At 40.1% G+C, this 14,291-nt stretch overlaps 1 protein-coding gene across 2 annotated transcripts in view; it reads right to left on the reverse strand.

Moving 5' to 3' along the window:
* PTPRM (protein tyrosine phosphatase receptor type M) overlaps window positions 1–14,291 on the reverse strand; it is a 745,004-nt gene that overhangs the window by 289,279 nt on the left and 441,434 nt on the right. For both annotated transcript variants that reach the window (XM_060028688.2, XM_060028687.2), the window contains exons 10-11: window positions 6,090–6,291; window positions 3,201–3,303 (exon numbers count right to left, since the gene is read on the reverse strand). In XM_060028688.2, coding sequence (XP_059884671.1) covers window positions 3,201–3,303; window positions 6,090–6,291 — 305 coding nt within the window. The remainder of the gene's footprint in view (window positions 1–3,200; window positions 3,304–6,089; window positions 6,292–14,291) is intronic.

The following is a 14,291-nucleotide window of genomic DNA, read 5'->3' on the forward strand; positions in this document are numbered from 1 at the left end:
TTCCAGATGTGTTCAAATGTTTCAATCTACATTATGGCTTTATATTTTAGGTCCCTATGAGTCCCTAATCAGAGTTCTTATTTCTCTAAACATTAAATGAAATTGAAAATTTTCATATACCCCATTTAGACTGAGAGTATTATGGACATTTTTTTCCCAAACTAGTCTTTCTAGATATATTGGTCTTCCATCTACTCAATAGATAATCAGTCGCATTATGCTGTACTATAATAATGAATCCTTTGAAGAGAATATTCACTTTTCTCAAAAAAAAATATTTTTGACAGGTGAGTTTGAGATAATTTCCTCTCTCAAATTTGTGCCAATAAAATTTACCCATTTTAAAACAAGCATCCTTCCAGTAAAGGTAGCATCTGTAGTGGATTTCCCTGTAATGCTTATTGAACTGTTTGCCACGAGAATTGATCTTGATTCTAGCATTGTAGATTTCCACGATGGATATAGATAGTAAATTTGTTCATTTCAAGCTGCTAACACTGTAGAAGAGGGCATCATAGAGGCCGAATGCACAATGACCCCAGTCAATTCCAGGAATGCTTAGCCAGTAACAAGATGATGTTTCATAAAAGCAAAGCAGTGCTGAACTTGTAAAATCAGGCAGTATGACAGGTGTGAAAGAGCACGTGACATGATAAACTGAAATCTTCACAGAGCTAGAGCTGGGCCTGCTGAAATGATGTGAGACCTGCGTCTCAGACATCCTGACCAGCATCTGAATTTCTATTTTTATAGACATAAGAATACAAAGCCTGAGGATGTCTACAACTAACTAAGTAGTAAGGCTTCAAAGTCTCCAAAAACAACTAGAAAGGTGTAAAGGAAAAGAACAAAACCGTGCCTTAGCAAGGCAGATGATGGAAAACATGGGTAGTCGTTTGGGACACAACTGACACTTTAAAAAGATAAGAAGAGGGTTTCTGGGGACAGGACTAACATGGATTGCCCAAAGAAGTGTCATTTGAAAACTTAGACTTGGAAAGATCTATACAAAGATGAGGATGGCAATCCAACTGAAAGGGTTAGAAGGAAAGAAGCAACAAGAATAGAAAATGTGTGAAAGGAATTTTTATGAGAATAAAGTAGAGTGTTGGAGAGATGGTTAGGGTTTCAGCTTCCTTCAGTTTGGAGGCTCTGAAAGTGAATGACCTCTACCCTCTCATTTCATCGAGATGCCTCTGTGGTAGAACCTGGACTCCTGTCCTAACGGCCTGTTTTGCTGAGTTTGGGCAACTCAAACTGGTCAGAAACAAATGATGTTCTCAAGGCCACGGTCAGAGCGTCAATTTTCATTTAATAATAATTCAGCTTTCTGGAGTGAAAAAGTCTGACCCGCGGCCATAGGTCTGCTTGGGTCTTGGAAAGCCATCCAATGAGGGTGAGCCTGGGGTCATTCAGTTCGTGCAACCCCTCAGTGCCAAACAAATCAACCCAAAGGGCCTGGGCAGTGTCAGTGGCATCGCTTTTCTTGCAGAAATAATACCTTACATCTGGAACAGAGCTTCTACATATTTCAGAGTGTTCTCACTTACTGCACCTATGAGTGGCGATCTGAAATCCCTCACATGGGCTACTACTTTGAGTAAGTCAGCAAACTAAAACTTGTTTCATATCATCTTGCAGGGTTTTCAAATAAAAGTTTCTGTGATTCGACCCTAATGTGAATTCTCTATCAACTACACTTGTCTGTTTTTCATCTTGAGTCTGTGAACTGAAACTTACATATCTTATCAGGCAGAAAGAAGTCCAATGGATCCGCCTTGGATACTGTAGTGAAAACGTGATCGAAGAGAGGCCAGGTTTCAAAAGGTTAATGAACTAAAATTCTACAAAAGGCACAGGGAAAGGAACCCCAGCCCCGGCCCTGTAGCCTTAATTGTGAATGTAAATGTTTCCTTGGAGAACGCTATTCAAAGGAATAGGTTATTTTTAAGGGAATCTACTCTGTTAGTACAAAATATCTGAATCCCTCTGAAACAAGTAGAAATTTCATTTATATAGATTAATGAGCTTATGACAAGTTCATACTCAAGAGTTATTCAGGCATTCCTTTGCTCCTTCCTACGAAGAATAAATTTATTTTATTCATTCACGGTAAAAGTTATACTTTGTAATTTCTTAGCTATATAAATCATCACACGATGAGAAATGAGGCCTACATCATGGTAATAAACTTAAATCTGTTCAAATAAAGACTTCACAATCATCTTTCCAATCACCTGTTTCTTTAAAAAAAACAGTTATACACCACATATTCAATTGAGAGATTAGCCAATTTACTGAAGGTTAAGGACTTAAAACTCCCTGTAAACAAAACAAACAAATCCATTTAAGGAATAGGGCTCACCTGATCTTGGGTAACTAAATTACAGGGAGCAATTACCTTTTAGGAGGAAAGCCACCTCCGAAAGGACTGGGTTTTTTTTTTTTTTTTTTTAACATCTTTATTGGAGTATAATTGCTTTACAATGGTGTGTTAGTTTCTGCTTTATAACAAAGTGAATCAGTTACACATATACATATGTTCCCATATCTCTTCCCTCTTGCGTCTCCCTCCCTCCCACCCTCCCTATCCCACCCCTCCAGGAGGTCACAAAGCACCCAGCTGATATCCCTGTGCTATGCGGCTGCTTCCCACTAGCTATCTACCTTACATTTGGTAGTGTTTATATGTCCATGCCACTCTCTCACTTTGTCCCAGCTTACCCTTCCCCCTCTCCATATCCTCAAGTCCTTCTCCAGTAGGTCTGTGTCTTTATTCCTGTCTTACCCCTAGGTTCTTCATGACATTTTTTTCTTAAATTCCATATATATGTGTTAGCATATGGTATTTGTCTTTCTCTTTCTGACTTACTTCACTCTGTATGACAGACTCTAGGTCTATCCACCTCATTACAAATAGCTCAAATTTCATTTCTTTTTATGGCTGAGTAATTGTATAAGGACTGGGGTTTTTGTTCCTTGTCTTCAAAGAACAACCCACTTGCATCAGAATCAAACTCTTTACACAGTACTTGATCACCCCACATCAAAACCCTATCCTTCCCCTCAGTCCTTTCTTTTACTTAGAGTTCATAAGGATATGGGTTTACATGTTGACTGAGGCGTGTAGCAAATCCCCAGAAAACACATGTGAGATGACTTCAGTTTTCACCTAAAACCACCCCTTCTCCGCTTGGTACCTGACAGGTGCGCCTCGGCTGTGTGCAGGCTTCAGCAGGACTGTCACCGTGTTGTCGGTTTGATTCAAGGGCGTCTCAAGTTCATAAGCCGGCATGGAGGGTGCTGGGGAAGATGCATGAGATAGGAGACTCATGATTTCTGGTTTTTCTTTTCCGTTTCCTTTCTACTTTCATTTACAATGAGCATTAAAAACACAGCACACTTAGTTTAAATTGCCTCTGTGAACCAACCACAAACAGCCTTTACGTATCTACCCAACCCTGAACATCAGGGACAGCTGTTAAAACCATCATGTGTTGACTTTGGTCTTGAGTTTAACCTGGGAGGGGGCACGAGGGGGGGCTTAGGAGGTGTTAGTAATACTGTTTCTCGATTCGGATTCTCGCTAAATGGGTGTAGTCATTACATCCATCCATACATGTACATCACTGTAATTAGATTGTAAATTGTAAAATAAATTTAATTTGTGTACTTTTCTGTACATATGCTTTTCTTAAAATATTAAATGCAAATTTAAGAAATAATTACTAGGATCATAAAACTGATCATTTCAGTTCTCCCATCTAAGTCAAGGTTTCTTGTGTACCAAATATCCATCCGGAGATCTGAAGAGGTCCTCAGGAGTCAGAGGGCCTGGCTGGACCTAGTGAGGCACCGGTGGGCTCTCTGGGAAAGCACAACCGAGGAAAAGATACTGAGTTGAAGTGAGAAAGGCTTGGGTTTGACTTTCTGTTGCCTTTTGTTTCGACCAGCATGAGAGCTTAGGCACAGTAATTCTCTCTGAAGCTTCAGTTAACTCATCTATCAAAATAGGAGAAATTACCCTCCAGGGTTATTACGGGAATTCAAAGAGATAATAGATAGAGATGGGCAAATCTAGTTCTACAAATGTCAGCCCTCTTCCCAGGACGGATCCCATTTCCAAGGCCATTTCCTGGCAGTCTTTGCTTTCTGGATTGTTCAGCTCGTTACTAGAAGATAACAGCTCTTCGGTAATTCTGTCTTCACGGTGCACAAGAGACATCGCTGCACGAAGGCTGTGACGCCGGCCGCAGAGGCACCGGCCTTTGTAAGGCCCTCAGGTCGGGTCCCTGATGAGGACAGTAGAGGCCAGTTTGGCGAGTATCGTTTTTTAAATCTCTTACATACAAGAAGCTTTTATGTAAAAGACATGGGTTATAGCTCAGGTCCATTCAATGGATCTTCTCAGCATTAAAATTAGCCCTAATTCTGTTAAAAATTAACTCCAGTTCATAACACAAGCTACATTTTGGATAGAGAGTAGTTCTCTGAGGTCCATGGAAGTAGAAAATAGGGGCCCAGAATCCGTAATTTCTTTGAACCATAAAAATCAAATAGTTATTCTTGATGAGCCTTTGCAGGCTAACTAAAATGTCAGCTGGCTTTGCTTCGGGATAGAACTGTTGAACTTGGCGGGCTAGGAGCGGCCAGACTCACACCAACCAGAATTTTTACCTAATACAAATGGTAAAAGTGAATTATTTTTTCTAAAAGAATAGCCTCTTTAAGATAATAATCGTTGAAATATGGCTTCCATAGGGAGAAATTACCAAAAAAGGGGCTTGGAGATATGTACACTGGCACACATTACCTCTTTAAACAGATAATACCATCTTAATTTACATCCAGGGGTAAATTCACTTGATCAAGATCAGAGAAAAAGCACTGGGAAAAATTATAACTAGAACTCATATTTTCTGATTCCAGGCCCAGTGGTCTTTCTACTCAGGCATCTGTACAACTTATGTCATTTTCCTAACCTCTGAAGTATCCTTCCTCTTTTCCAACTCTCCATGTTGTTTTTACAAGCTAATGTCTTATATCAAACATCAAGTGTCTACTAAATTTCAAGTTAAGTTTGTGCTCATAAATTAACTCTTACACAATGCAAAGTTATCCCTTAAGTTATAATTGCTTAAAAACAAAATTCCAAACCTCACTCCTCCCTCAAAACCTAGTAGAAGGCTTAGAGTACTTGTGCTGTATTTCCTTCCCTTCCTTCAGTCCTAAGGAAAATCTCTCATAGAATTAGGGATGAGGGACAACAGATATAAAAATCAGGCTAAGTATTACTTAGCTGACCCTGACTGATGAGAAGTTACTCCATCACCTGCCTCCTGCTCTTCTACCCCCAACCAAAACAGTCACAGCCCAAACCCAAATACTGCCCTACTCGGATCCAAAGGGGAAAACGTAGGAAAGGAAAGACGTCCCCTGGAACTGTGTTTATTGCTGCTGCATATCCCACACCAGATGGCAACTCCATTTCCTCTAGTCTGAAGCACAAAGACATTTTCTGCACAGGTGCACATGCCCAGAAATATTTCCCAAATTATGTCCTTTGTTGGATGGTGTAATTGAGTCTCTACAAGAAACAAGCTGGCGGATGTAAGTGCTTGGTGCCCCCCCTCTGTAGTAGCCTCTCTCTTGAGGACGTGAAACTGCTAACAGTGAAGGTCCCACGGAAGGCTGAGCCTTCTGGAAGGGACTCCACATAACGCTGCCTTTCTGCTGAGCACTCCCTTGTGAGAGACCTCGCTATGGAGACTTTCCCGACACTGCTGCTCTGGGAACTTGGGACTGCGAAGGGCTGAGAGTGCTGGGAACAGCATCTCCCACTCATGTCTGAGTTCTCCGACACACACTCTTAAAACAGTGCCTACCTCCTGACGCAGGACGACGATCCGAAGCTCCCAAATGATAAACATTTGCAGCGTTTCATTGAATTCCATAAGTCCGATTTTCATACTTACAAAAACATGAATTTACGTGTACGTTTGGGTGAGCTCTGCAGACTTGACAATGGGAATGAGAAAGTACCCAAATGCTACTTCTGATATAAGACACAGCTCATGAATGTACGATACCTGATATTTTGGTGGTGAACTGATTTGTTGCCGGGGGTCCAAAACCCTTAGCCGTGCTAGCTCGGATGGTGAAGGAGTATGTGGTTCCTGGATACAGTCCGAAAAACAGAAAGTGGGTTTCATTTCCCAGTTTTGAAACTCTTCCACTTTGATTGGATAGATCTATTTCTGGGTCAAAGGAACTGACTGCCTTGTAGGTGATCTGTAAGAGAAGACGGATGTGATGAAATACCTGAGGCAGATCGACCGAGACTGCATCTTTATCCAATAAGCCCTCCTGATGTATGCACTGTCAGACGCTTTATGATAAGCTGTCCTGCTCCCCTAGACTCTTCAAATCCTGGATCCAGTGAACGGGCACAGGAACTCAGCCAAAACTGTGATGAGTTATTACTTTTATAGACAGAGGAACCGCAAGCCAGTAGATTAGAACATAAAGAATGAGTTCAGGTTTAAGCTAATACCTTGAAGTTGTTTGTTTTCAAAGTGTCTTGTTGGAAAACTACATTACAGCTGGCTTAAAACAAAATAACAAAATAGACAACCAGCTCAAACAGATAAGGACCTGACAAGGGGAAGGCCTCATCTCTCATCCAGGGGTCAGAGTCTGATTTTGCCCTGAATAGGATTACCGTATGCTGGTAAAAAGGGCACTTTTAAGCGTTTTCCTTAATGTGGGCAAAAATATCTGCTCCTAGATGCGTGTCAGTAGCCCTTAATGCTGTGACTGTGGTGTTTGCAATATGTTCTATTTACTTTTTTCTTTAGAGCAATGCTGTCCAATAGGACTGTCAGGATGGGAATGCTCTATTCTGCAGTATTCAGTGTGGTGGCCCCTAACCACAAGTGGCCACAGAGCACTAGAAACATGGCCGGTGAGACGGCAGAACTGAAAAATTTACTTCATTTTATTATTATTTTTTAAAATCATTAAAAAAAATTGAAGTTACTTGATTTACAATGTTGTGTTAGTTTCAGGTATACAGCAAAGTGATTGTATAATTATACATACATTTACATATTGTTTTCCAGATTCTTTTCCATTATAGGTATTACAAGATACTGAGAATACTTCCCTGTGCTATACAGTAGGTCCTCGTGGGTTATCTATTTTATATATAGTAGTGTGTATATGTTCATCCTAAACTCCTGATTTATCCCTTCCTCCCTTCCCCCTTCGGTAACCATAAGTATCTCTTCTATGTCTGTGAATCATTTTATTTTAATTAACTAAAATTTAAATTTAAATTGCTCTGAATGACTAGGAGTTTCCATTTTGGACACAGTGCAATTCTGGAAGCTTTATGTTTGCCACGTGACAGGTGTTCAAATCACCCTGGATGAGTCTGGATTGTGTGAAAATAAATATAACATAGGTGTCTTTAAATTTTGCCCTTTCAAATGATGTTTTAAAAAATTTCACTCTAGGGCTTCCCTGGTGGCGCAGTGGTTGAGAGTCCGCCTGCCGATGCAGGGGACACGGGTTCGTGCCCCGGTCCGGGAAGATCCCACATTCCGCGGAGCGGCTAGGCCCATGAGCCATGGCTGCTGAGCCTGTGTGTCGGAGCCTGTGCTCTGCAATGGGAGAGGCCACAACAGTGAGAGGCCCACGTACCACAAAAAAAAAAAAAAAGTCACTCTAAGTAGTTCATCAACTCTTCAAGAATATGCATTTTAGGGGTGATTACTAATTTCTCCTCCTTGTAAAGGCATAATTTTTAAATGTGGCATATTCAAAAGTTTTAAATTGCAAAACTGAGCACTTTTCTTGCTTTTAGATAGGTTAAAGTTACTGATAATTTATGTGCATGAACACTAACACTGTTATTATACCAACTGATAATTGACATTCTTTCTTCTTATATTTATAGCATGTCATTATAATTAAGGAGACCTCTCTGAAAGAATATTTAGATTGAGTCAACTATGCTTTGGCAAGAAAATGTTTGCTGTATATATTAATCACCGCCGTGCATGACACCATCAGAGTCAGGCAGAAGATCTGCTGTTAACCCTCTCATGGGCTTCCCTCATGAGGTTCCTCTGAGTCAAGAGACAAGACCACGTACACCAGCAGCTGCTGTCGGGGGAATTCAATGTCACTGCTTTGCGCTTAGCTGCGCACTTTGAACTCCATCCTGAGAGCTCCAGAGAAGAGGTAGAGAAGGCAGATCTAAGCTGTGACTACATAACTGCTCCTCCAAATTTATTAATTCCCTCATTCACAGCAACTTCACTGCACGTCTCTTGTGTGCCAAGCACTGTACTCCGGGCTAGCCGGGGTCTCATGTGGTGATTCAAACACAGTACCTGGCGGGGGGAAGGTAGCAGTCTGGTAGTAAGGGGAGACCCAACCCAGCAGTGAGGATGCAGTATAATTAGCATAAGGACTGGCCTTATGAAAAACTTTAATGGGATACAAATGCGTACGGGACAAAGTTCAAACTTCTGAGTTCCCTGCTTAAGACTTGCCTACACCTTCTTCTCTAAACTTCTTTCTTTTTCTTTTTTTTTTTAACATTTTAATTGGAGTATAATTGCTTTATAATGGTGTGCTAGGTTTTGCTGTATCACAGAGTGAATCAGCTATACGTATATATATATCCCCATATCTCCTCCCTCCTGTGTCTCCCTCCCACCCTCCCTATCCCACCCCTCTAGGTGGTCACAAAGCACCAAGCTGATCTCCCTGTGCTATGCAGCTGCTTCCCACTAGCTAGCTATTTTACATTTGGTAGTGTATATATGTCCATGCCACTCTCTCACTTTGTCCCAGCTTACCCTTCCCGCTCCCTGTACCCTCAAGTCCATTCTCTATGTCTGCATCTTTATACCTGTCCTGCCCCTAGGTTCTTCAGAACCATTGCTTTTTTTGGTTTTTATTTTTAGATTCCATATATATGTGTTAGCATACGGTATTTGTTTTTCTCTTTCTGACTTACTTTACTCTCTATGACAGTCTCTAGGTACATCCACCTCACTACAAATAACTCAGTTTCGTTTCTTTTTATGGCTGAGTAATATTCCATTGTATATTTGTGCCACATCTTCTTTATCCATCTGTGAATGGACACTTAGGTTGCTTTCATGTCCTGACTATTGTAAATAGAGCTGCAATGAACATTGTGGTACACGACTCTTTTTGAATTATGGTTTTCTCAGGGTATATACCCAGTAGTAGGATTGCTGGATCATATGGTGGTTCTACTTTTAGTTTTTTGAGGAACCTCCATACTGTTCTCCATAGTGGTGGTATCAATTTACATTCCCACCAACAGTGCAAGAGGTTTCCCTTTTCTCCACATGCTCTCCAGCATTTACTGTTTGTAGACTTTTTGATGATGGCCATTCTGACTGGTGTGAGGTGATACCTCATTGTAGCTTTGATTTTCATTTCTCTAATGATTAGTGATGTTGAGCATCCTTTCATGTGTTTACTGGCAATTTGTATATCGTCTTTGGAGAAATGTCTATTTAGGTCTTCTGCCCATTTGTGGATTGGGTTTTTTCTTTTTTTGATATTGAGCTGCATGAGCTGCTTGTATATTTTGGAGATTAATCCTTCGTCAGTTGCTTCATTTGCAAACATTTTCTCCCATTCTGACGGTTGCCTTTTTGTCTCATTTATGCTGTGCAAAACATTTTAAGTTTCATTATGTTCCATTTGTTTATTTTTGTTTTTCTTTTCATTTCTCTAGGAGGTGGGTCAAAAAGGATCTTGCTGTGATTTATGTCATAGAGTGTTCTGCCTATGTTTTCCTCTAAGAGTTTTATAATATCTGGCCTTACATTTACGTCTTTAATCCATTTTGAGTTTATCTTTGTGTATAGTGTTAGGGAGTGTTCTAATTTCATTCTTTTACATGTAGCTGTCCAGTTTTCCCAGAAACAATTATTGAAGAGGCTGTCTTTTCTCCATTGTATATTCTTGTCTCCTTTATCAAAGATAAAGTGATCACAGGTGCATGGCTTTATCTCTGGGCTTTCTATACTGTTCCATTGATCTATGTTTCTGTTTTTGCGCCAGTAGCATACTGTCTGGATTACTGTAGCTTTGTAGTATAGTCTGAAGTCCGGGAGCCTGATTCCTCCAGCTCTGTTTTTCTTTCTCAAGATTGCTTTAGCTATTCGGGATCTTTTGTGTTTCCATACAAATTGTGAAATTTTTTGTTCTAGTTCTGTGAAAAATGCCATTGGTTGTTTGATAGGGATTGCATTGAATCTGTAGATTGCTTTGGGGGGTATAGTCATTTTCACAATGTTGACTCTTCCAATCCAAGAACATGGTATATCTCTCCACCTATTTGTATCATCTTTAATTTCTGTCATCAGTGTCTCATACTTTTCTGCATACAGGTCTTTCTCTCCCTAGGTAGGTTTATTCCTAGGTAATTTAATTCTTTTTGTTGCAGTGGTAAATGGGAGTGTTTCCTTAATTTCTCTTTTAAATTCTTCATCATTAGTGTATAGGAATTCAGGAGATTTCTGTGCATTAATTTTGTATCTTGCAACTTTACCAAATTCACTGATGAGCTCTAGTAGTTTTCTGGTAGCATCTTTAGGATTCTCTACGCATAGTTTCATGTCATCTGCAAATAGTGACAGTTTTACTTCTTCTTTTCTGATTTGAACTCCTTTTATTTCTTTTTCTTTTCTGACTGCTGTGGCTAAAACTTCCAAAACTATGTTGAATAATAGTGATGAGACTGGGCAATCTTGTCTTGTTCCTGGTCTTAGAGGAAATGCTTTCAGTTTTCACCATTGAGAACAATATTGGCTGGGGGTTTGTCATATATGGCCTTTATTATGTTGAGGTAAGTTCCCTCTATGCCCACTTTCTGGAGGGTTTTTATCATAAATAGGTGTTGAATTTTGTCGAAAGCTCTTTCTGCATCTATTGAGATAATCATATGGTTTTTCTTCTTCAATTTGTTAATATGTTGTACCACATTGATTGATTTGCATATACTGAAGAATCCTTGCATTCCTGGGATAAACCCCACTTGATCATGTGTATGACCTTTTAAATGTGCTGTTGGATTCTGTTTGCTAGTATTTTGTTGAGGATTTTTGCATTTATATTCATCAGTGATACTGGCCTATAGTTTTGTTTTTTTGTGACATCTTTGTCTGGTTTTGGTATCAGGGTGATGGCGGCCTCGTAGAATGAGTTTGGGAGTGTTCCTCCCTCTGCTATATTTTGGAAGATTTTGAGAAGGAAAAGTGTTAGCTCTTCTCTAAATGTTTGATAGAATTCACCTGTGAAGCCATCTGGTCCTGGGCTTTTGTTTGTTGGAAGATTTTTAATCACAGTTTCAATTTAGTGCTTGTGATTGGTCTGTTTATAGTTTCTATTTCTTCCTGGTTCAGTCTCAAAAGGTTGTGCTTTTCTAAGAATTTGTCCATTTCTTTCAGGTTGTCCATTTTATAGGCATATAGTTGCTTGTAGCAATCTCTCATGATCCTTTGTATTTCTGCAGTGTCAGTTGTTACTTCTCCTTCTTCATTTCTAATTCTGTTGATCTGAGTCTTTTCCCTTTTTTTCTTGATGACTCTGGTTAATGGTTTATCACTTTTGTTTATCTTCTCAAAGAACCAGCTTTTAGATTTTGTGATCTTTGCGATTTTTTCCTTCATTTCCTCTTCATTTATTTCTGATCTGATCTGATCTTTATGATTTCTTTCCTTCTGCTAACTTTGGGTTTCTTTTGTTCTTCTTTCTCTAATTGCTTTAGGTGTAGGGTTAGGTTGTTTATTTGAGACGTTTCTTGTTTCTTGAGGTAGGATTGTATTGCTACAAACTTTCCTCTTAGAACTGTTTTTCTGCATCCCACAGGTTTTGGGTGGTCGTATTTTCATTATCATTTGTTTCTAGGTATTTTTAAATTTGCTCTTTGATTTCTGCAGTGATCTCTTGGTTATTTAGTAGTGTATTGTTTAGCCTCCATGTGTTTGCATTTTTTACAGTGTTTTTCTTGTAATTGATATCTAGTACAGTGTTGTGGTCAGAAAAGATACTTGATACGATTTCAATTTTCTTAAATTTAGCAAGGCTTGATTTGTGACCCAAGATATGATCTATCCTGGAAAATGTTCCATAAGCGCTGGAGAAGAAAGTGTATTGTGTTGTTTTTGGATGGAATGTCCTATAAATATCAATTAAGTCCATCTTGTTTAATGTGTCATTTAAAGCTTGTGTTTCCGTATTTATTTTCATTTTGGATGATCTGTCCATTGGTGAAAGTGGGGTGTTAAAGTCCCCTACTATTATTGTGTTACTGTCAATTTCCCCTTTTATGGCTGTTAGCATTTGCCTTATGTATTGAGTTGCTACTATGTTGGGTGCATAAATATTTACAATTGTTATATCTTCTTCTTGGATCGATCCCATGATTATTATGTAGTGTCCTTCTTTGTCTTTTGTAATAGTCTTTATTTTAAAGTCTATTCTGTCTGATATGAGAATTGCTCCTCCAGCTTTCTTTTGATTTCCATTTGCATGGAATATCTTTTTCCATCCTGTCACTTTCAGTCTGTATGTGTTCCTAGGTCTGAAGTGGGTCTCTTGTAGACAGCATATATACAGGTCTTATTTTTGTATCCATTCAGCCAGTCTGTGTCTTTTAGTTGGAGCATTTAATCCATTTACATTTAAGGTAATTATCGATATGTATGTTCCTCTTACCATTTTCTTAATTGTTTGGGGTTTGTTATTGTATGTGTTTTCCTTCTCTTGTGTTTCCCACTTAGAGAAGTTCCTTTAGCATTTGTTGTAGAGCTGGTTTGGTGGTACTGAATTCTCATAGCTTTTGCTGGTCTGTAAAGGTTTTAATTTCTACGTCAAATCTGAATGAGATCCTTGTTGGGTAGAGTAATCTTGGTTTTAGGTTTTTCCCTCTCATCACTTTAAATATGTCCTGCAACTTCCTTCTGGCTTGCAGAGTTTCTGCTGAAAGATCAGCTGTTAACCTTATGGAGATCCCCTTGTATGTTATTTGTTGCTTTTCCCTTGCTGCTTTTAATATTTTTTCTTTGTATTTAATTTTTGATAGTTTGTTTAATATGCGTGTTGGCATGTTTCTCCTTGGAATCATCCTGTATGGGGCTCTCTGTGCTTCCTGGACTTGATGGACTACATCCTTTCCCATATTAGGGAAGTTTTCAACTATAATCTCTTTAAATATTTTCTCAGTCCCTTTCTTTTTCTCTTCTTCTTCTGGGACCCCTATAATTCGAATGTTGGTGCATTTAATGTTGTCACAGAGGTCTCTGAGACTGTGCTCAATTCTTTTCATTCAAGACCCTGTCAGCCACGTGGCTGCTAGTGTTGGAGGGTCTCCTGCAGAGGCAGGGGTGGCTGTGGCTCACCACAGGGACAAGGACACTGGCAGAACTTCACATGGGATGACATCATATTTTCTTCTGTCCTGGTCAGGGGACAAAGATTTACTGCCCCAGAAATACTGGGCTTTTCTGACGCTGCTTTTGCTTATAAACTCTCAGCTCCTTGGAAGGTGACAGAGCTAACTCTGTCCTCTTTCCTCCACCATGAATTCAGATTCACTCTTGCCATTCAAATACTGACTGAAATGTGTGAGCACGAGCACTGCAGTCAGCAGGAAGACACAGGCCCTGCCCTCGGGCAACCAATAATCTGGACTGGGCTGGGGAGGAGCTGGGGAGACATCCAGTAAGTAAATTAATAATTTTTAAACACTACGTGCCATGGAAGAAAAAACAGGATGCTAAGATGAAGGGGATTTGGGGGTGGGGCCCATGCTCAGCCATTCAGAATGGCTGGGGGAGCGTCCCCTGAGGGGATGACAGTTAATTGAACTTGGGAATGAGTCAGCCAGGCTAGGAGTCCGGGGAAGAACAGCATGAACTAAGACCATGAAGCCGGAGCATTCCAGACACAGATGATGGACAGAAAGAAGGCCCCTGTGGCGGCAGGCCAGCCAGCGAGGTGGCGTGGTCCCTGGGGGGCTGGAGACGTGGCGGGGGGGCAATTCCCTGCAGTGCTCTGTACCCCAAGGGAGAAAGTGTGGAGACATACAACAGGGGCCTTTGAACAATTTTAAGTGTGAAGATAAAATGATCTGACTTCCCTTATAAAGAGATCACGTTGGCTGCCAGGTGGAGGATTGCTTTCTTGAAGGGGGCACCAAAGGTAGTAGGAGGACCCCTAGGAGCCCTGGCAGA

The sequence above is a fragment of the Delphinus delphis genome, chromosome 13, assembly GCF_949987515.2.
Source record: "Delphinus delphis chromosome 13, mDelDel1.2, whole genome shotgun sequence".
NCBI lineage: Eukaryota > Metazoa > Chordata > Mammalia > Artiodactyla > Delphinidae > Delphinus > Delphinus delphis.